This window comes from Otolemur garnettii, unplaced genomic scaffold (assembly GCF_000181295.1).
Source record: "Otolemur garnettii isolate 467f Iridium unplaced genomic scaffold, OtoGar3 scaffold00014, whole genome shotgun sequence".
In the NCBI taxonomy this organism is placed as follows: Eukaryota; Metazoa; Chordata; class Mammalia; order Primates; family Galagidae; genus Otolemur; species Otolemur garnettii.
This window is the reverse complement of record NW_003852409.1, coordinates 28,326,715-28,350,970: the sequence shown is the minus strand read 5'-3', so window position 1 is coordinate 28,350,970 and position 24,256 is coordinate 28,326,715. Positions and strand designations below refer to the sequence as shown.

The following is a 24,256-nucleotide window of genomic DNA, read 5'->3' as shown; positions in this document are numbered from 1 at the left end:
GTGAGCTATGATGGCACCATTGAACTCTAGCTTAGGTGACAAAGTGAGCCTCTATCTCTAAATAAATAAATAAATAAACATTTTAAAGCAATAGTGTAATACTTTCTACCTATCAAAGATATTTCAAAAAGAATTCTCATTCCTAGGCACACATAGTGGTATGCCTGCCAGTAATCTCAGCTACTTTAGAGGCTGAGGTGGGAGGATTACTTGAGCCCACCTCAAGGAGTTTGAGAACATAGGAAGACCCCACCCATAAATAAATATATAAAAGTTTAAGAATAATTTTTATTGCTGGAGAGTATACAGGGAAGGAGACATACTTAACCACAGAAGATTATAATATAATATAACTTAGTATTAACATAGCTAGAAGCATCAAAAGACCTAAAAAATGTTTTTCCCAGTATCAAATATTTTTTGCTTTTAGAAATCTATCTTAAGGAGAAAAGATCTAAAAATGCAACAGAGGTTTATATATTATGATTATCTTCACAGTATTTTTTCTTATCTTTCTAATATTAGAAAAATAGTCAGATAACTTATGGTATGTCCCTATATTGAAAAATTGTGCAGGGTTTCACTTCTAGTAAAGGGAGACTACGTAATTTGAACTAATTCTTCCACTAAAGGTAACTTGCACTGATTTTAAAATAAAATGGCTGGGTATGACAGCTCATTCCTATAATCCTAGCACTTTGGGAGACTGAGGTGGGAGGACCACTTGAAGCTAGCCTGAGCAACATAGTGAGACCCTGTCTCTATAAGAATTTTTAAAAGTATCAGGGAGCCGGGCCCTTTGGCTCATGCCTGTAATCTTAGCACTCTGGGATGCCGAGGCAAGTAGATTGCTTGAGCTCAGGAGTTTGAGACTACCCTGAGCAAGAGCAAGATCCCATCTCTACTAAACATAGAAAAATTAGTAGGGCGCTATGGCAGGCGTGGTCTCAGCTATTTGGGAGGCTGAGGCAAGAGGATTGCTTAAGCCCAAGAGTTTGAGGTTACTGTGAGCTATGATGATGCCATGGCACTCTACACAGAATAACAGTGAGACTCTGTCTCAAAAAAATAAAAATAAAAAATTAGCCAGGTGTAGTGGCATGTGTCAATAGTCCCAGCTACTCAGAGGATCACTTGAGCCTAGGTGTTTGAGGTTTAATGAGTTATGATGAAGTTACTGTATTCTAACCCAGTCAACAGAGGGAGACCCTGTCTCCAAAAAAAAAAAAAAAAAAGCTAATCATCATGCTAACATCATCAAAGAACACAATGTAGAGAACCAATGGCCTTTATTTGAGAGAAGATTTTGAACCAAGAAAGGTGAGTTCCAACACCTACAACCACTTTTGCTGTGATCAAAGTCCAGGGTCTTCCAGGCGTAGGGATCCCCAAAGGAGGACAAATAGAAAGCATGTATTTAGTAAACAGATAGATTTAAACCCAAATATATCAGTAAATGTTTTAGGTGTTTTGTTTTTTTTTTAAAGATGGTCTGGGTGGATTTTTTTCTTTTTTAAGTACCCAAAACAAAGATACTGGAAGTTCGAAATCAATCTGTTGTATCCATATTAACATGAGGCAAAATACATTTTTAGATGTAAAAAGCATTACTTGATAATGATGAAAGGGCCAATATACTTGGAAAATTTAATGATTCTAAATGTATGTAATGTATTCAAAAAACATGTACTGAAAAAAATATATAATTCTCCACTCATGGAGGGAGATTTTTAACTCTCAGTAATTGAAAGAGCAAATATATTTTTTAATTAACAATATAGAAATTTGAAAAATACCATTAAAGTTAACCTCATAAACATGTACAGAGAATATTTTGCCCTCCAACTGCAGAATACATATTTCTTTCATTCATACAAACTTTTCCCAATGTAGACCATACACTAGGTAACAAAGTAAGTCGTAAATATAAACAGATTGAAATCATGTGATATGTTCTCAATCACAATGAAATTAGAAATCAAGAAAAAGACAACTAGGGAACCTGGTAAGTTTCTAAACCTGTGGTTTAAAAATAACAATGGAAATTAGAAAATGTTTTATCTGAATTATAATGAAAATTCTACATATTAAATGTTGTGTATGTAGATTAAAGCAATATTTAAAGGAAGATTTTGTAAAGCAGTATTACAAAAGAAGAAAGATTGAAAAGTAATGAGCTAAACATTCAGCTCAAGAAATTAGAAAATAAACCTAGGCATGGCACCAGTAGTTCAGTGGTTAGGGCGCCAGCCACATACACTGGGGCTGGTGGCCTCAAACCCAGCCCAGGCCTGCTGAACAGCAATGACAGCTACAACAACAGCAAAAAAATAGCTGGGTGTATGGCAGGCACCTGTAGTCCCAGCTACTTGGAAGGCTGAGGCAAGAGAATCACTTAAGCCCAAGAATTGGAGGTTGCTGTGATCTTTGACGCCACAGCACTCTACCCAGGGCAACATAGTGAGACTCTGTCTCAAAAAAAAAAAAAAAAGAAAAAAGAAAGAAAGAAGGAAAAGAAACCTGAAGAGAATAAAAGAAAGGAAGCAATAAAGATAAGGGCAGAAATTAATGAAATAGAAATTCTGAAACATCAAAAGCAAGTTGGTTCTTTGGATAGACTAATAAAATGGATCAAAAACAAGAATGAGGAATAAGTAACAGGGAAATACAAATAGTAACAGGAATGAACTGACAGTATATTGTAGATCCTGCCACTAAACAGATAATAAAGACTTGAAAAAAAAATCATACCAGAAGAATTGAAAATGTAGATGAGAAGAATAAATTCCTAGAAAAAGGCAACTTACTAAAATTGACAAAAGAAGAAATTGAAAACCTGAATATTCTCGTAACTATTTTGAAAAGTGGAATTAGTGATTAAAAATCTTCCCACAAGGGTGGCACCTGTGGCTCAGTGAACAGGGTGCTGGCCCCACATGCCGAGGGTAGTGGGTTCAAACCCAGCCCCAGCCAAATTGTAACAAAAAATAGCCAGATGTTGTGGTGGGTGTCGTAGTCCCAGCTACTTGGGAGGCTGAGGCAAGAGAATCACCTAAGCCCAAGAGCTGGAGGTTGCTGTGAGCCGTGATGACACAGCACTCTACCGAGGGCAACAAAGTGAGACTCTTATCTCAAATAAATAAATAAATAAATAAATAAAATTTTAAAAAAAAACTTCCCACGGAGAAAATCCAGATCCAGATGACTATAGACTAGTTCTAATAAACACTCAAGGAAGAAACAACTCTGATTTTACATCAGCTGTGCCAAAGAGTAGGGAAAAAGTTATACTCTCCAATATATTTTAAGAGGCTGTCATAATCTTGGTATCAAAACCATATAACAACATTTTCAGTTCAGTCTTTCAAATATAGATGTAAAAATCCTAAATAAAATATTAACAACTGATTCCAACATTATATTAAAAGAATAATATATAACATTACCAAATAGGATTTTTTTCTAGGAGTACAAATTTGGTTCCATATAATTTGTAACATATTAAAAGCAAACATTAAAAGTTGTATTTATCAAGAGTTTTACAATAAGAAAAATAACATTACAGGGAAAGTATGCCAAGATATGTAGACTAATTCTAACTACCTAAAAACAAAAAGCATAGAAGAAAATTAGAACATGATTTTTACATCTGTACAAGTGTCTCTGGTTGGTATGATTCTGGGTTATTTCATTTTCCTTCCTCTTTTTTTTTTTTCCAGTTTTTGGCCCGGGCTGGGTTTGAACCTGCCACCTCTGACATACGGGATCAGCGCCCTACCAGCGCCCTACTCCTTTGAGCCACAGGCACAGCCCTTCCTTCCACTTTAACACTTATTTTTTCCAGAGTTCCTAACATGACTGTGCATAACTTTCTAAGATGAAAAGCAAACAAGAAATAAGGGCAAGTTCACATACATAAAGATTATATAGTGAGAACATCTCTTAGTATAATAATCCTTGTGACCCTTGAAATCTCAAACCATTTAGGCCATGTTGTCCCATAGGAAACATTACACTAGCACACCCCTCTGTAATTTGTTTATCTGAGGTTTTTACCTGATAGAAATGAATAATCTCTCTATCATTTTCTCTCATTGTTTTCATTCCTTAGACTCAAACTTAAACATACTTGAGGAACTAATTCACACATAGGAACTTCATAGTGGATTCTGTTTCAAAATGTTGACTCTTTGTTGTACAAAAAAGATAAAGTACTATTTATTAACATGTTGGTAAATTTTTTGGATATGTTACTCTTATACATGTAAAATTAATTATCAGATAATGAAAGTGTCTATAGTGGAAACTAAGTCTCTCTTCTTCCATTCCCTAATTCCCCTCCCAGAGACAATAGTTGTTCCCAGTTTTTTTCATCTTTCCAGAAATCATCTATGTATATGGAAGTATGTTCTGTATATATATATATAGATAGATAGATAGATAGATAGATATGTATCTACATATATGTATCTATACACAAGCACAAATACTCATTTGAATCCCCTCTTGTTTAAAAATATAAAATGTCATTAATGTTCTGCATTTTTCTTTTCTCATTCTAACAAATTATTCTACATTAATTTATATATTCCACATATAAATTCACCTGTTTTTTAAACTGCTGCACAGTATTCCATAGTATATTATGATTTCAATCTTTTTTTTTGGCCAGGGCTGGGTTTGAACCCACCTCCTCTGGCATATGGAGCCAGTGCCCTTTCAGCCACAGGCGCCGCCCAAATTTTTTTTTTTTTTTTTTAAAAGATGAACCTGACTTTCTTACATAAGGAGAGAAGCTGTGAGGATTGGTAGATAAAGCTTTGAAATCTAAGCTGTCATTCTCACACTACTTTTAAGCATGAACATGGGGGCGGGGGGGGGTGTTTGTTTTAAGACAGAGTCTTACTCTATCATCCAAGATAAAGTCTAGCAGTATAGTCATCGCTAACTGCAAACTCAAACTCCTGGGCTCAAAGAATCCTCCTGCCTCATCATCCCAAGCAGCTTGGATTATAGGCACACTCAGCTAGGTTTTCTATTTTTAGTAGTGACAGGGTCTTGCTCTTGCTCAGGCTGGTCTCAAACTTCTAGCTCAAGCAATCGTCTCGTCTTGGCCTCCCAGAATCCTAGGATTATAGGCTTGAGCTGCTCCAGTCACATCCGGCCTATGGTCTTAATTTAGTTGTGTGACCTCTATAAGCCCCAGCATCTACATCTTGAAGGATTTGCAAGATATTTCACGTTCCTGTACTCTGAGTCACAGTAACTGTGTGAATGAAAGAAGCCCTGACTGGCAAACAGTCGTTTGAAATGAATGGTATATTATAGTCTTTGTAAATGGAAGTAAATTATAAAAACAATTTATTCTTATAGAAAAAGACTTTTAAAAGTTTATTTTTTTAAGAGAAATTCCAACAAAGAACCATACATTGTTCACCAGTAGCTACCAGTTAAGAAGTTGAATTGAGACCGAGTGTGGTGGCTCACACCTGTAGTTACAGCTACTTGGGAGGGTTAAGGCGGGAAGATCACTTGTGCCCAGGAGTTTGAAGTTGCAGTGAGCTGTGATGACACCACTGCACTACACCTAGAGTGACAAAACAAGATCCTATCTCCAAAAAAATGGATTGAGAAAAAGAAAAATATTTCAAAAATAGGATTTTTCTCACTTGTGTTAGTATCTTTGATCGGGAAAAGCTCACTGTCCTTAAAGGCATTTTAGATGTGAACTGAATCGTGATCATGTGTAGCCGTACTTTTGAGAATGTGCTGTTGAACCAAGCTGCCCCAGATCTTGGCACTTACCTCACTGTGTGACCTGGCCCCATCACTTACCTAGTTGTGTGGCCTCAGACGATTTATTTAAACTCTATTGGGTAGTTTATCTGCCCTCATAAGTTTGATAGGATTCAGTGAGTTTTAATGATCATACAGCTCTTATAACAGTGCCTGGTACGTAGTAAGTACTCAATAAATGTAACTGTAATTGATAAATAATGAAAAAACAGCTTTCTATGGCTAATTGAGCAGATGGGGCACTAGTATGGAGGTCTGGAATCGTGGCACTGGCAGATTCCTCAAGGAGATGCATGTTGAGAGGGGCAGTAATCCTGAGTGGAGAAAGGAGGAGAATGGAGGAGCGGGGCAAGTCTGTAAGTCTGTGTCGTGGGACCGGAGAACTTAGAAGTGGGGAGCTTTCCAGCAAATGTCTTGGTGTCCCAGAATGGACATACACTTTATAAATAAAACCGTTTGTTTGAGAAGACTATTTACCATATGGTGGCTCTAAGTCTTTCAGCTTTTCTTCCAACAAGGGATGAGGCAAACATTTTATGTTAACCACATGAAGTTGGTTTTTTGTTTTTGTGAGACAGAGTCTCACTCTGGCATCCTTGCTAGAGTGCCATCACGTCACAGCTCACAGCAACCTCCAACTCTTGGGCTAAAGCATTTCTCTTGCCTCAGACTCCCAAGTAGCTGGGACCTCAGGCACCCACCACAATGCCTAGCTATTTTTTTGTTACAGTTGTCATTGCTGTCTAACTGGCCCGGACCAGGTTCAAACCCACCAGCCTGGGTGTGTGTGGCCGGCACCCTACCCACTGAGCTATGGGCGCCACCCCACATGAGGATTTTTTTTTTTTTTTTTTTTGAGACAGAGTCTCATTATGTTGCCCTTGGTAGTGTGCTGTGGCATCACAACTCACAGCAACCTCCAACTCCTGGTTTAAGCAATTCTCTTGCCTCAGCCTCCCAAGTAGCTGAGACTATAGGCGCCCATCACAATGCCGGGCTATTTTTTGGTTGCAGTTGTCATTATTGTTTAGCTGACCCAGGCCAGGCTCGAACCCAGCCAGTCTTGGTGTATGTGGCTGGCTTCCTACTCACTGAGCTACAGGTGCTGAGCCTGGATGTTTTTAAAAATTATTCAGGCAAGGCACAGTGGCTCACACCTATAATCTAAAGGTAGCTGAGGCAGGAAGATGGCTTGAGGCCAGGAGTTTGAAACCAGACTGAACAAGAGTGAGACTCTGTCTCTATAAAATATAGAAAAAATAAGCCAAGCATATAGGCATATGCCTATAGTCTCAGCTACTTGGAAGGCTGAGGCAGGAGAATCACTTGAGCCCAGGAATTTGAGGTTGTAGTAAGGTTGCAGTAAGGTGTGATGACTCCACTGGGACAGAGTGAGACTGTCTCAGAAAAAAAAAAAAGTTTATTTATTCAGGCCTATTGTTGTAAGACAGTATTGTGCTAGACATTTTGCTAGTGCTTTCTTTCGTAATTTTCATAATTGCCTTACCAGATATTATTCTCATTGTGAAGAGAGGCTACAACTTGCCCAAAGGCAACTAGTCAGTAAGTCATAGGACCAAGTTCTAAGTTTGCTTTCTGATTCCAAAGCCCACCCTGAGATTGGTGATAATACAGCCTAGATTTTCAATCCTAAGAATGGTAATGACAATTTTCTTTATATACTGTGAGAGAGGAGCTTGCAAATGAAGCTGATATGACAAGAGTTTCTGCCTAGGTCCTGAGAGCTAACATTTGTGCTTGGATCTTAGCCTAAATAAGAAAATGGCAAGCCAAAGTCCTTGAGCTTTCCAGTTTGGATTCTTGTCTGATAATCTACTACATCCTTCAGCCAACTGTCTGCTAGAAGCTGGAATCAGACCAGAAGGAAGCACAAGTACATTATGGAGAGGATGTAACATTAGAAGACTTCATTCTTCTCCAAGCTTCTGTATAAATCCTGGCACTAAACTGAGCCTCAATTTCCTTTTCTACTAGCCATATGTGGGTAGCCCATCCAGGTCCTTAGGAGACAGGTGCTGCTTGAACCAACTTATTCTCACCATAGCTTTAAAAGAGAAACGTGGGGATTTCCCATTATCAGAGCCAAAATAGAACTGAAATTAAACTGGCTTTATGAAACACCAACAAAGTGTCAGGCACTGTCTTTCTCTTTTATCACTCAGTAGTGTATCATTCAACATAGTGCTTAAAGCAGTCATTAGAATCAGGCAGACATTGGGTGAACCACTTGCAGCCTCTGATGATTGGACAAATCGTGTCTCCTCTCTGAGCCTTGGTTTCCTGTGTAAATGGTTGAATCTATTTTGCAAGGATTTTGTAAGGATTGAATAAGATGAGAACTGTTATTACTACAATGTTTTATGCCAGTGTAGTCATCATCCTTACTTTATAGAAGGGGAAACTGAGGCTCAGAAGAATAAAGTAATTTGTGAATGTCACAAGGACAGTAATGAGGGGCCTGGAAAACTGCCCTTTATTCCATTAAGTCTAATGAAAGAGCTGAATCTAATTATTTTATTTCCTAAATAGAAGCTCTTGTAGAAGAGGCTTCAGTTGCTTTTTAAACATTTGCTTAACCTTGTTCGATCACCTTTCTTTTTGAAGGAAGTTCACAGAATACTTAAGATAGCCTATTATTTCAGTTCCTTATTAAAATTCTTATTTTCCTTAATTTAAGGTTATAATAAGGAAGGACTTCAGCTCACCAGATGGGTGGTCACCCAGATAAGTGGACGGTAGTAGGGGAGAATATCTGTAGGTCTCAGTCTGACAGCCCTCATTTACCTCCTTTGGTTTCCCTTTGATGACCCAAGAGAGGTGGCAACACCTCAAACACCTCAAAGCCTCCTACATACACCACCTGGTTGCCACTGCCTGGGCTCAGTTTGATTCCCTCTTCTTATTCCTCTCTGAACACTGATTCCCCTGGATAGATTTGCCCACCTTACTTTGGACTGTGACCTCACAGATGCACTGCACAGGGCCCAGCTCTGAGTCCCCTCTGAATCCCAGTGTCTGTGGCCAGGTCTGGCTCATTCCCTCTGGTCGAGGGAACGTCCTGAGCCCCTGACATCTCCAAGTTTCTTACTGGACTTCCAAGACGGCTTTTAAGTAGAATTTGAGGTTTGAGTGAGCATCTTTATGGGTAGGGGTTTCTTTGTTGGGCTGCCACCACCACTGCTCAATAGTGAGGGAGGGGAAGAGCAGCTGGAGAGAGAGAATGAACATTTACTTCTGGTGTGTTTCCCTGTCCTCTTTGTGATGCGTATTTGTAATGGGCTGGGTTTTCTTCCAATTGGCGCTCTGTGCCAGCCCTGAGACTCCCTGGTGGTTCCACACTGCTTCTGGAGGCTTCAGCTTCTTCAGTTACAAATGACTAATCTCTGCAAGTTCTGTCATGTGACTTAAATACCAGGGCTTTAAACCTCTTTGATTATAGCATAACAGCACACTTTACATACAGAAGAAAATGTGATCATGCAAATAAACTATTTACAAATAGAAATGACTTGTGATGTTCATTGTACATATTTTAGGTTAATATATTGCTGAAAGCCGGTTACATGTCTGGCTTTAAGGGGGAATTGTTCACTGTAAAGAATTTTCTATGTCAGTGAGGATTTTTTCAAGTTGATCTTGCATAGTAGTTCCATGCTTGCCGCACACTGTCAGAATTTAAATGAACAAGAAACACTTGTTCCAGAGGGGACTCAGAGCTGGGCCCTGTGTACTATGTGTGTAATCCCTGACAGCAGAATACCTGTGTATTCTCTTTCTGTCTGGTTAATGTGGGCCTTTGACAGGGTATCATAGAAGGAAGGGCAAAATGTTTGGAGCCACTGTGTGACCTTGGGCAAGTCTTCCTCTTCTGTGGGCCTCATTTTCCCATCTGTAAAATGTGATAGTAATTCCTACCGTATATGACTGTTGTGAGGATTAAACCGTTGAAACAAGTAAATAAGACAGCCATTCAGTGTGAGCTTTTAATATACATAATGCACTGTATACGTGTTGGCCATTACTGAGTGTCTGTCACGGACACCGCAGCTGGTCTGATGAGCATGTGGGGGGGGCGGGGCTTTTCCCTCCCTGTTATTCCTCTTTTCCCTCTGGGCTCTTAGATTTCCCATAGTCCCCTTTGGGCAATGTCCAGCACCAAAGGTGCTGATACTTGGGGCAAAAGGCTGTGCTGACCTTTACTAGACACAAACTTGCATCCTGTCCATACCTCCTTTTTCAGTAATGAGCATCTGAACTGTGCGACGTGGGGTTGAGAACTTCTACATGAATTGTATTTTTCTCTCTCCTTTCTTAAAAGTTCCCCCCCTTTTCATTTTACCATTAGGTAGTAATTAGTATTCAAGGGAAATTGGTCTTAATATATTAAAATTGGTTAAGTGCATTTAGATCTGTACCACAGCCAGTGTCTTATTGGAAAATGTAATTGGGGACTCTGTGTATGTAATTAATTGAATTACAATTAAGAACTTTCATTAAGCAATACACTGGTACATTAGAGCAGTAAGGAAACATGTTTGATGAGCCACAAACCCTGTCTGGGCTCTAAGTGAGGGCATGGAGATTTGCATCCTTCTGGTAGGCTCCTGGCCCTGGAATTTGCCCTGCAGGTCTTGACTAATGGTGTAGTAATGCATCAGGTGACATTTCTGCAGTGACTCTGGATGGGAAGTGGATTTCTTCCAGCATATGTGCCCTCATTCTCTGACTCTGGAGTCAGAGAGAGGAACACTTTGGTTTTGATCGAATGTTACAGTTCTTAGAAGTTTTACCATGTCAATTGTCAAAAATGCCAGGCTCCTTTATAAGCCCCCATTACTTTGTCTGTGCTTTGCCTTTTTGTTCTGGGCTTTTATTTTAGAGACAGGGTCTCTCCTTTGCTTTGAACATGGATAAAAACATATTACAGGAAAAGGAAGTAATGGAAATTGTGTCATCAGTCTAACTTCCAAGGAAGCCTGTAGTAAACCATTGGTCCAGACCCTTAAATGGTCATGCTTCATCCTCTAATAGGTGGTTGGATTCACTCTGGTCACATATTTGTTCAGGCATCCCCAAAAGCTTGATTGAGCCCTCCTTTGGGCCAGCCACTATGCTGGTCTAAGATCCAGGCCACATATCACAGAACCCACTATTGTGATCAGTCCTACAAAGAGTAGAGGAGAGTGGCGAGCAGGGCACCAGAGCTGGTGAGAGTAGTAGAAGGCTTCCTTTAAGTAGAACAAAAAGGGAAGAATGTTCCAGGCTGAGAGACAGCTCATTTGCAGGCCTTGGGAAGAGATAATATATTTAAAATGCCTTGGGAAAAGAAGGGGCTTATCATATTTGGGAACAAATGAATGAAATGAGCAAGGGAAAGAGTCCTGAAAGATGAGGCTGAGGGATAGGCAGGGTCTAGGATACAGAGCCCCTTCTATTAGCTGCTCTTTTTAGAAATTTTATAAACTTGAAGCTGTTTCTTTCTGATCACTTCATCAAATGAGATTACCTTGATTTATTGAGAGTGGTCCGAAATCTTCATGTGGAAAGTCCTTCAGCCTGGCTGGCTCTGCTCTAAGAGTTTAATCAATTAAGCACTGACAGCAAAGATCCTTGCCCTGGTGGTAGCAGGGCAGATTCTAATGAAGGGTGTATCCTACCCTGTGATCCTGCTGGCTTTAAAGAGATTATTGCAGAGCAGCGGGTAAACATGATAGTGTGTGTGTGTATTATAGTATATCATCTATTGATTGTTTTTTAGAGACCAGCAAAAAATGACTAGTGGCTGAAGGGAAGTATTTAATAGAAGAGAAGTTTGGGGCTTATGAGTCTTTGGGGACTAAATGGCTCTTGGAAAAAAAAATATGATGGATGCAGAGAGCTAAGAAAGAATGTTTTTCTCCGTGACTCATTTAGGTATCCAGGTCTGAGACTCTCTGAAGGAATGGAAAGAGTTAGGTTACCCTGATTGCTTTGTTCTGGCAAGGCCCAGCATGATTGTGTTATGGCCATGGAATTGCACATTTCTAGCTCATCTAAGGAATGCTTTTACTCAAGGTTATGTAGTAGTTAAGGGTACAGTTTTGGAATTAGGCAGACCTGAGTTCAGTTCCTAGCTCCAACTTGCCCTAATTGTATGACTGTAGTAGCAAGATGACATTCTGAGCCTGGTTTTTCTTATCTGTAAGAAGAAGATAATATCTATCTTAAAGGGATATTGAGAAAATTAAATGAGATAATATATTTAAAATGCTGGACACAGTGGCTGGTACATAGTAAGCAATCAATAAGTGTTACCTGCTGATGTAGTTTTTGAGGCAGGATTCCTGTCTACAAAGCTAGTTTTGGGGGGAGTCTAGATGGAAAAGTAACAATTGTATGTGAGGTTTTCTAAATCAAGGTAAATATAAGGTGTGATGTACAAACCTCAGATACTTTATGGTTGGTCTATGTTGCATAAAACTTCACTCATTTCACCATCAGCGTTAGTTGAGCCTCTACTGTAAGAGAGACAGTATGCTGTGGAGAATGGAATGTTCCCAGCCTTAAGGAGCTCCAGTTCTCTCAGGGAAGTACAGAAAGTCACGTAAGAGACTTACCATGAGCGCCTTCAACAGAGGGCCATAGGGTTTCAGGACAGGGATCAGGAAAGGTTCCATTTGGACTAGACCTGAAAGTGTATGAATTTTGAAGAGTATAAAGAACATTCTGACCAAATGGTATAACCTGAACTAAGTCTAGTTTGGCTGAAGCAGGAAAGGGGAGGTTCTATTTGGAGAGTAGCAATAAGACTTCAAGATAGCATGGAATAGAAGGTTTATTTACTCTTCATTCAGTCAGTTACTTGCACCCTAGTAACTTATTTTGTGCTGGGTCCTGAGCTAGGTATTACCCACACCTTTGAAGAACCTCTTTCCCTTATCCCCCCACTTTATTTTCCACCACTCCCCTTCACACACTCTTTGCTCCAGCCAAAGGCAAATGAGCTCACACTTTGTAGATTTCATATTTTTTCCCATCCTTTTCCTCTGTGGATTGCCTTCCCCCCTTTCCATCATCTGGGAATCCTGCCATTCTCCAAAATTCCTGAAGCATAGGACAGCACCTGGCATGTGGTTGTGCTGGATCACTATTTGCTGGCTTGGAAGGAGTGGGCAACAAGTTGTGCTATGGAGAGTTAAAGGTGAGGATGTAACAGAGGCCACTGATCTTTTGGCTGAGTTCTGAAGTTGGCATAATAGATCTTTTAGGAGAAGAGAGACAGGAGTCACTTCTACAACTAGATTAGGGCCTTTTAGACTTGCTCTGAGACTCATTGAACCATAAAATGAATTTTAAGGTCCCATGCGTTTCTAGCTATAAATACAGGAAATCTGTCAATAACATACAGTGAGTTCATCTGTGCTTTTAATTAATGATTAGTGCCTATTTTGAAAGAAAGTCATTAGCTGGGCACAGCAGGTCATGCCTGTAATCCTAGTACTTTGGGAGGCCAAGGTGGAAGGATCACTTGAAGCTAGGAGTTAGAGACCAGCTTGAGTAAGAGCAAGATCTTAATCTCTACAAAATATGGAAAATTTAGCTGGGTGTGGTAGCCCACACCTGTAGGAGGCCAAGACAGAAAGATTGCTTCAACCTAGGAGTTTGAGGTTGCAATGAACTATGATAATGCCATTGCACTCTAGCCCAAGGTGACAGAGTAAGACCCAATCTCAAAAAAAAAAAAAAAAAAGAGGAAGAAAGTCATGTACTTATAAGTGTTTCCTTCAGTTCCAGTGAAATCCCATAGATGAAAGCATTCTTTAACCTATAAAACAGTATTTGTTATAATTAGCCATGAATGATCATATGAAAATAAGCCTCTTACTCTTATAATGTGTATACCAGCTTTGTAACTGTGTTTATTGTCAGGTTATAACACATACCCGTGTCTATACCTGCACTTTTGTATACCATTGTTGTCCAAGTGGACATCAGGGACAATGAAAGCATGGCTGATAAAGACAGCGCTTCTCAAACTTTTTGGTCTTAGGACCTTTTTATACTGTTAAGATATTGAGGACCCCAAAGAGTTTTTGCTTTGGTTATCTCTTTTTATTCTAGGAATAAAAGCTGAGCAGTATTAATTTATTACATGTTATATAAAAAACAAATTTTATGAAAAAGAACTGTAATTTCTGGGCGGTGCCTATGGTTCAGTGGGTAGGGCGCCAGCCCCATATACCGAAAGTGGTAGGTTCAAACCTGGCCCCAGCCAAACTGCAACAAAAAATAGCCGGGCTTTGTGGCAGGCATCTGTAGTCCCAGCTACTGGGGAGGCTAAGGCAAGAGAATCACCTAAGCCCAAGCGCTGGAGGTAACTATGAGCTGTGATCCCATGGCACTGTACCGAGGGTGATAAAATGAAACTCTGTCTTAAAAAAAAAAGAAAACAAAAACCTTAAAAAGAATTGTAATTTCTTTAAAATTTGTGATGAGAAGAGTGGTACTATTTTATATTTTTGCAGATTTCTATAAAGTCTGCCTTATAGAAGACACCTGAGTTTTCATACCTGCCTCTGTATTCAGTCTGTTGCAGTATATTGTTTTGGTAGAAGTATAAGAAGAAAATTTGGTCTGAGTTGTTGGAGAAGGGAAGAGTATTTCAACAGCCTTTTCAGATAATTGTGGATATTAATTTTTATTACTATACCAAAACTCAAAGAATCGTTTCTTAAAAGTTAGTCGCAGCTCAGCGGCTGTGGCTCAAGTGGCTAAGGCACCAGCCACATACACCTAAGGTGGAAGGTTCGAATCCAGCCCGGGCCCATCAAACAACAATGACGGCTGCAACCAAAAAATAGCCAGGCATTGTGGCCGGCACCTGTAGTCCCAGCTACTTGGGAGGCGGAGGCAGGAGACTCGCTTGAGCCCAGGAGTTAGGGGTTGCTGCGAGCTGTGATGCCACAGCACTCTACCCAGGGGGACAGCTTGAGGCTCTGGCTCAAAAAATAAATATATAAATAAAAGTTAGTTGCAGTGTGAAATCAGAATCCACTATATCAATGAATTTCTTTTTGGTGTATACTTATAAGAGAATGGGCATGAAGAAGGCAGATAATGTCTTACTGTTGTTATTATGAACACAGTTTTGAAATTATGTTCCCCCAAAGGAGTCTGGAGAAGTCTACCCCCACCCCATCCCCAACCATGGGTCCCAGACTACACTCTGAGAACAGCTCATTCAGAATTTGTAGTTTCCAACTCAACAGCCTTTTACCAGTCCATGCTTATGGTGAGGGAGGGAGGTCAGCCACAACCTTCAGAACCACTTGAGGGAAGGAGAAGGGGAAGTATGGGCTCCAGACTCTAATCCATCTATCCCAGCTCTGCTTTTCCTAACAGTAGAATCTTGGGCAGGGTTTCGACCCAGTCTTGAGCCTTGGTGTCTGAGTTAGTGTTTGAATCTACATCTCTGAACTCTGTGTTCCGTGTTCTTTGTAATGTTACTAAATCCCAAAAGGAGGTGCTTGAGCCCACAGCACCTCCTCTTCCTTTGCTGCAGGCCCCAGACTCCACCTGCCTCCTTTCTCACCTCCTCTCTGCTTCCTCTGCCCACTGTGCCAGGCTTGATTCCTCCCTTCCTCCTTCCTGATTTCTTACTCCAGAGACTTAAGCTGCTTCCATGAACTTGGATTTTCTGCTTGTCCCCCAAACTGACGCACTCTGTGAATGCACTCTCTGTCATTCTTCACAGCCTTGTCAGTCCATTTGAGCTCTGGTTCTCAAGTCACTATTAGACCCCACCCCAAAATTTGATCTATCACAATACATCTTTGAGTTATTACAGCTGGAGCATTTTGACACGATACATTATGGTAATCCACGGCACATAGAGACATTAACAGTCCTGACTTTGACAAAATACATTGTGAAGTCTTTGAAGGCACCATTACAATTTATCTTGTCATTCATATGAAGACCCAGTTCAGCATTAATGTAGATGAACACAGTGTGGCTTTTGTTTCATTTAATGGCTTGTGACCTTTTAAATTGCTAATTTAACAAAATACCAAAGGGTTATATTTCAATTAAATTAACAGTTTTAGGAAGTGGTTTTTGTTTTATTTTTAGCATGTTTATTTTTAAGATATCCTGGTTTTCTCTACTTTTTACTTTGAGTAGTTAAAAATGTCTTCTCTTGAACAGAAGTGGGGGGCTTGTTTGTTTTTGTTTTTGTTTTTTTGATAGAGTCTCACTCTCTTCCCAGGCTAGAGTGCCATGGCCTCAGCCTAATTCACAGCAATCTCAAACTCCTGGGCTCTCAAGTAGCCAAGATTACCAGTGCCTGCCACAATGCCTGGCTAGGTTTTCTATTTTTACTAGAGACGGGGTCTCACTCTTGTTCAGGCTAGTCTCAAACTCCTGAGCTCAAGCAGTCCTCCCACTTCATCCTCCAAGATGCTAGGATTATAGGCATGAACCACTGTTTTCTGTCCAGAATTAGATTTTTTAATATGAAATTCATAGTACCACAACAATTTTTAATATCCAAATGCCATAATACCAAGCATTGTTATTGTGTGGAGAACGTAAACAATGAAAATATAAATAGTAAAGTTATACATGCAAAGTCAGAACTTCCCTGGTTCAAAAATAAGCTTTTAGTATAATGCTTTGTTTCAGATATTTGTCCTTAAAATATCCACTGCATGTACCATTTATTAGGTACTTTTTTCTCCCTTCTACTTTGTCCTATTACTAGTTTGTGAGCTTCTGTAGATGAGGAGCCCTGCTTTATCCTTACCAGTGTTCCCCACAGTCTAGTGCACTTCTGCTTCCCCACAGAAGCAGTTGCACACTGCACGTACACACAGACATGCCCCCTTGAGGGAGCAGCACTTCTGGGCCTACTTTGAGAAACGGCATCAGAACACCAAGACCAGCAGTTACTTTCATTCAGCAGATGACCTGCTATGGAGTGAGCAGCATGAATTGGAGAGAGTGCAGAAGGGATCCTACCCTGTTCCCTCAGGTGCTGTTGCCCTTCTGATCATAAAAGCAGACACACCCCTGGTCAGCTGGGGCAAGGCTCAGAACTCAACCAAGTATCACTGGGACTTAAATCCTCGAGTGGGATATGAATTTACACTATCAGAGAGTAGAAGGTCAGTGTAAGAAGCATTAGCATGTTGATTCAGCTCCAGCCATATAAGTCTTAAACAAAATTAATATAAGGAAATTGACAAGCCTTGCTGGTTATTCCATAGCTTTAAGACCTCTACTAAAATCCTATCATCTCATCTGCCCATTATTAACATTTCAGCAAAATATAAAGTTTTCATTAATCTCCCACAGCAAATTTAGGAGTGAAAACTGGCACTTGTTTGAGCTTTTAGGACTACATTAGCTGGTGTATTAAACAAAATATGTCATTCTTCAGTAGCTTCTGTAAGAAGCTAAATCAATTTCCAGCCATATTTATGCACCACTTTATCTAAAAGCATCTGAATTATCATTTACAGCTAAGATGCTTTATTAGCAGCTGGCATTGAAATTGCTCAGTAAAAATTATATGTCACGTTATAGTAATTTTTAAATTGGTTTTAATCCAACATCATAAAATGTAAAAATCTTAAGTGTGGGTTTTTTTTTTTTTTTAGTAATTGGCATTTTAGCATAATGAGCTGTTACTTCTTTCCAAATCAAATACCTGCAATATTTAAAAAATACTAATTAGTAAAGAACACAGAAGTTCTTTAGCTCAGAGCTTGGTTGTGTCTAATAAATGTCATTTTCTCAGAAAAGATGGCTTTTTAAATGATTTTTTATGAAAATATTTTAATATTTTGCCAAACTTCTCCATAATTCTCATATACAGAATGTTTTAAAATATAAATAAATACATTTTGGCAGTTAATTTTCAGGGAAAATGTAAATTGGAGAAAGCAATGATTATTCTAAGCTCCAGATCCTAGCCAGCCTCTCAGTTTGAAATGTGGACATTACCCAGGAGACAGTGGTGATTGTGATCATGGCATCTCTATCCTATATCACAGGTATTGCAGAGAAAGGAAACAGGTTACCCAAAGGCCCATTCAAATGCAGGTGTGGGTGCAGCTCTGCTGTGTCCTAGAGAGGAGATGTCGATTAAGTCTCTGCCCCTCACCTTGCTGTGGACATGGAGCCTGTGTCCATTAGTACATTTGTACCGAGCTCTTGCTTTATCCTTTGCATGGTGGCACTGGCACTACAGTGGTGAGTAAAGCAGTCCCCATGCCTGCCCTCTTGGGATTTAGACTAGTGCCTGAGACAGATAAGTACTACCTAAGATAATGGTTCTGTAGGACAGTGCAGGGTGTGGGGACAGAGAGAGCTGATCTAGGTCAGGGAAGTTTTCCCTGGTGTATCACTTATGCTGTGTTCTTCGAAGGAATAGGGAAAAGGCTAAAAGGGAGAGAGGTAGTTTTCAGGTCTGCCTGGCTCTACAGTCCAATATTAGCCAACCTCTGTAGAAAGTTTTCCCTGGTGTATCGCTTATGCTATGCTCTTTGAAGGAATAGGGAAAGGGCTAAAAGGGAGTGAGGTAGTTTTCAGGTCTGCCTTGCTCTACAGTCCAATATTAGCCAACCTCTGTAGAAAGTTTTCCCTGGTGTATCGCTTATGCTATGCTCTTTGAAGGAATAGGGAAAGGACTAAAAGGGAGTGAAGTAGAGAGAAGGGTGACCTGGACAGAGAGGACGGCATGTACTAGATGCTCGAACATGGGATTCTGTTAGGGGCATTTGGTAAATGGCCTGTGAAGTGTGAGGCTGCCTTCTAGCTGAGGGAGAAGCATTATTATAGTGCTAGAATGATCTGAGTGAGGAATTACTATAGAGTTTAGAAATAGAACACACTACAATTCCTAATAAATGAGTTCAATGTGAAGGCCTCAGAAACCAACCTTGACTTCAAAAACTTGTCCTGTGTAAGCAGTAAGTATGGGGAGGAAAAGTGTATTATTGTCAGGCTACCGGTTATATCATAGAGTTTTCCAGTCTTATACCCAAATCTAGAGTTTCCATTTCCCCAACTCTGCCATAGGACTTCTCTCTGGATTTCCCTGTGGAATCATCTCTGGGGACTCTCTTCTTTCTGGTAGGCCTCTGCTACACAGACGCTCCCCCACCCGGCCCTACCCCCACACTGGTGAATGGCACCAGCATGTGCACCTGCACCTTCAGGAGCCCACAGTTCAAACTCTAGGGATGGAGAGTTAGTTTAACTTGGCTTAGTGTAACCTCGGTATGTGACTTGGCCTCCCAAAGCCTCAAGTCCTCATCTGTACAACATGGAAAATTATAGGACCTTGCAAGGTTGTCATGAGGCTTAAATGTGACACGTATAAAGTGCTTAGCACTGTACCTGCCATGTGGCAAGGATTCATACATACTAGTTTTTTTGTTTTTTTTTTTAAACTCAGTTGCCTGGGCTAGAGTGCCATCGTATCAGCTAGCTCACAGCAACCTCAAACTCCTGGGCTTAAGTGATCCTCCTGCCTCAGCTGCCTCAGTACTTAGGACTTCAGGCGAGCACCACAACACCTGGTTAATTTTTTCTAGTTTTAGTAAGGTGGAGTCTCACTCTTGCTTAGGCTGCTCTTGAACTCCTGAGCTCAAGAGATCTCCCACCTCAGCCTCCCAGAATGTTAGGATTATAGGCATGAGCCACCACACCCAGCCTATATCATCATTTATTTAGCAAAATTTAGTGAGAATTTACCAGTTGCCTGTATTGCAAAGATAAATTAAAAAACTTTACTGACCTTCCTAAAACATCCAAATTAGGACAGAGCAACCACAGACGATTCTAGTGCAAGGCTGAATATGATGAATTTTGATATTCTGTAAATGGTGAAAGCTGGAGTTCAGAAAGGTAAAGTCACTTGCCCATGATCACACAGCAAATTAAAAGATAGAACTAGGAGTTGAGTCCAGGTCTGCCTTTCTCTACAGTCCAATATTAGCCAACCTCTGTAGAATTCACTACCAATTAGAACTATCAGAAAAGATTCATGGAGGAAGTAGAGTTAGTGCTAACCCAGGGGGGTCAGAGTATTTTTTCAGGTCTAGGGTAAGGGTGAAAGGAGTGTCCTAGGCCAAGAGCACCCCATGAACAAAAGGCCCAGAAGTTAAAAATCTGGACCTCTCTGTACAGTCTGGGGGCTTTTGGAGAAGCTAAGAGAAGGTATTTGTGAGAAGTGACAAAAAGATTGGAAAGTTATATTTCAGACAGATTATAGGCTGCCTTGGTTGCTTGGCTGATAAAAGTATGCTTCTTGGGCAGTGCCTGTGGCTCAAAGGAGTAGGGCGCCAGCCCCATATGCCGGAGGTGGTGGGTTCTAACCCAGCCCTGGCCAAAAACTGCAAAAAAAACCCCAGTAAAATAAAGAAAAAGTATGCTTCCTTCAGGAAGCTGTGGGAAGCCAAGGACAATTTTTGAGCACCAGACTTAATTTATCTCCAATGTCATGTATCAGAGTACTTAGCATGCACAAGATTCTAAGCATTTGGTGAGTGAATGAACTGAATGGTCTCAAGACTTTAGATGGATGGGAAAGTCTGTGGTCCCCCTGTATTGCAGGGGGAGTCTGGCGACCAGAAGGCCAGTGAGGAGACTGTCACAGACATCCACCTGCCCGCCCATAGCCACCTGCTATGGAGTGGGAGGGGATGCTATTAAGTGGTTGGAGAACCTTGGGAAGAACAGGGGTTCTTCAGGGAACATGGATTGCTTTTATGATCAAGTTTAGGAAAAGAAACAAGAGGCCCCTTGCTACTGTGGGCTTGACTTAGTCTTGTAGAGACCGTGCTTCTTGCTGAGAGTGAGCAGAACTTCTGTCCTTCTTGTATCCCTGCTACCCAGCCGAGGGCCTGCCATAGAATAGGCAGTGTTTGTGGAATTAATTGTTGAATGATTAATATGTTACCATCCTCTGTTTACTGGAATGGCATTATTAAGTCATTGCTCAGCCTTTTCTTCTCCAAATTAAATAGCCCATATTATTTTAATTTATCCCAAAGCATTTTAAGCAGACACCATTTGCCAAGCCTCATGTATCTTCATGTGTTAAACTGCTTTTTCCTCCCCAGGTTCAAGGGCAGACGGGATTCTTGAGGAGGATTCTCAAATTGACATAGCCACAGTACAGGATATGCTTAGCAGCCACCATTACAAGTCATTCAAAGTCAGCATGATCCATAGACTGAGATTCACAACCGACGTACAGTTAGGTAAGTGTGTGAACAGATGATGACCGGAGTCTTTATATCAGTAGTCAACGTAGAAATAGGGAAAGAAACAACATACAACTTTTGTGTGACCTGAATGACTAAAGGTAATTTGTTTTCTGAGAAAATGTTTAAACAGTGAATTTAAAGTACATCCCTTTCCCCACTTGAGTGCTCTGCCTTGTCTTCTTTTTTATGAAGCAGAAGATTAGAAATAGAACTAACTTGAGACTCCTTTCAAACTGATTGACTTGTGTGAAGTTCCATAATTCTTTTCATTCTGTAATTCTCTTACATTCTATCCTTAGAACAGCTTTGTAACGGTGCCACTTGCCTTTTCTTACTCAGTGAACTCATTGCTTATTCATTCATGCCTTTATTCAGGAAGCTGCTTAATGATCTCAGAAGTTATATTTGGATCTTCATCAGATAATCTGGAACTTTCAACTAATATTTCAGGTTAATTTGTTTCAATCATGTGCTAAATTTGTTTTGACTTAAACCTAACAGGAGTAGAAAAAGCATCATAAGAGGCAACATAATATTAATACGTCCCCCTTCTCCTCCTCCTCTTCTTCATCATCATCATGGCTACTTTTTCTAGGTATCCAGTGACTGTTAGTCACTGTGCTATATGCTTTATATGTATTACTAAACTACTTAAAAGGTCGGTACTTTTACTGTCCCCAACTAACAGAGAAGGTAAATGAGGTACAGAGGGGTAAATCTCATGCCCAACTCACACAGAAGCAGAACCCTGACCTTCTGAGTGCACTCGTTCCCTAACAAAGAGTCTCCCACACGGACATGGGGAGAGGAGGACCAGGTAGGTTTGCCTGACTCAGTCAGTCAGGAAGCTGAACTGTCCCCTGGCTCTGCCACACCACCCCTTCCTGCATTTCCTTTGCCTCATGCATAAAGGAAGAAAGTGTGACTTCTAACTCTAATTCTAACATAATTTTATGTTTCTCACAAATGCTTTGTATGTTTCTCATAATAAAATCCTTTCTAATACTGGCATTAGCCTGAATTTTGTTAACATGTATCCTAATAAACCTCAAAAATCTCCTTCAATATTCCTTTCCAAGTTGACTGATGGAAACTTCTAATATGTTGACAGTACAGCTTAGTAATTACAAGGTAACCAAATGAATCATACCTGGCTTAAATGGTGGCTCTATCAATGACCAGCCATATAACCTTAAGCAAATGGCTTAATCTTTCTAAGCCTCAGTTCTATCCTATTTAAATGGTACTACCCGTAGTCCCAGCTTCTTGGGATTGCTGTGGGGAACAAGTAAGATAACTACAGGTGAAACACAGGGCAGTTGATAAACTTCCATAAACGAGAACTTTTAGTCAAGAGGCAGTGTAGCGCTTAGAAAACACACTCAGGAGCTGGAAGCCTGGGTTCAAACCCTGGCTGGTGCATTTGCTGTATCACCACTGCCAAATGATTTGGAACCCCAGTTTCCTTATCTGTAAACAAATACAATAGTCCCTATCTCAAGGAGTAATTATGAGACTGAAATGTCACAACACATGCAGAATACTTAGCAAGGCTCCTGGCATATTACAAGTGCTCAATAAACATTCGCTGCTAGGATGGCGAATCAGCACCCAGGAACTTTGACCCAAAACACAGCCAACACTCCCACCTTTTTCTCCTCTGTACAAGTAGTCCTTAGTTAACATCATCAATAGGTTTTTAGAAACTGCACCTTTTTTCTCATCACTCTTGTAACAAAACAACATTAAACAAAATGGCATTATACAAGGACTCGCTGTATGTCATTTTGCTTAAAGTCACAGTTTCTAGGAACCTATCATTAACATTAAGTGAGGACTTCGTGAACCTGTTCCTCCTTACCAAAAAAAATCCCTAAATGTCTGAAGTGGGAAAATTGTTTAAATAATGTTAATTCTTAAACAAAGTTCAATGTTGTTCATCCTAGGAATGTTTTTCCTGGTGTCTGTCATAGAACTAAGAATAGTAAGACTGCTCAAAAAGAAGCCAGAGAAAAGAAATACATACTGGCTGGGTGTGGTGGCTCACGCCATAATCCCAGCACTGTGGGAGGCCAAGGAGGAAGGATCTCCTGAGCTCAGGAGTTTGAAAAGACCATCTCTACTAAAAATAGAAAAACTAGCCAGGCAGGGTGGTGGGCACCTGTAATCCCAGCTCCTTGGGAGGCTGAGGCAAGAGGATTGCTCAAGCCCAAGAATTTGAGGTTCCTTTGAGCCATGATGCCACAGCACTACCCAGGGCAACAGAGTGAGATTCTTGTTTAAAAAAAAAATACATACTATATAATTCTGTTTATATAACATTCAAAAATACGTCTTATTACACAGAAATAATCTTGTTTAAGAACTAATGACAGTAGGAGGCCAGGCACAGGGGCTCACACCTGTAATCCTAGCACTCTAGGAGGCCAAGGCCAGTGAATTGCCCGAGCTCACAGGTTGGAGACCAGCCTGAGCAAGAGCAAGACAGTGGTTATCCTGGGGGATAAGATTGCAATAGTGGATGGAGGGGGGCTTCTGGGAGGCTAGAAAGATTCTGTTTTGTGATGTAGAGCTGCTAATTACTTGGAATTACTTTGTAGAAAAGTCATTAACATAGACTCATGATTTGTGCACTTTCTATGTGTATATTTTAACTTAAAATTTACTAAAATAAGAATACTACTCAGACAACCAGTTTGTGTTTGGCTACAGAACTTGCCCAGTAGCAAAGGGTCTACTTTTTCTAGTTTGAAGAGGCCCAGCGAGTAGCCCAACTGTGGTCAAGACAGAGGGCCGAGGTGCGGACTTGCCCCGTTGAGCGTAATCAGTGAGTCCATCCTGCTTGTTCTCAGTGTGAAAAGCAGTGCCTGCAAAAGACAACCAAGATTGTGGGCTTCTTTCCCCACGTTTTCCCAAAGGCAAAGAAGGACAATTTTAATTTCTCAGATTCTGACCTGTAAATTCATTCAAAGGAAAAATTCCATGAAAAGATCTGTGGAAGAAGCCCAGGCTCTGCGTTCAGTCAGGACTATGTTTAATTCCAGCTCCGCTACTTACCTGCAGCATCACCTTAGACAAGTCTTTTCCCTTTTCAGTCTTAATTTTTGCAGGCTATAAAATGAGGATTACAGTGTTTACCTTTTAAGATTGTATCAAAGTGTCTGGCCCATAGAAGCTACATT

The 24,256-nt window shown here is 40.4% G+C and overlaps 1 protein-coding gene across 1 annotated transcript in view; it reads left to right on the top strand.

Annotated features, from left to right (window-relative positions):
- MAPKAP1 (mitogen-activated protein kinase associated protein 1) overlaps positions 1-24,256 on the top strand; it is a 280,354-nt gene that overhangs the window by 212,223 nt on the left and 43,875 nt on the right. The window contains 1 exon segment of the mRNA XM_023510481.1: positions 20,928-21,068. Within this exon segment, the coding sequence (XP_023366249.1) occupies positions 20,928-21,068 (141 nt within the window).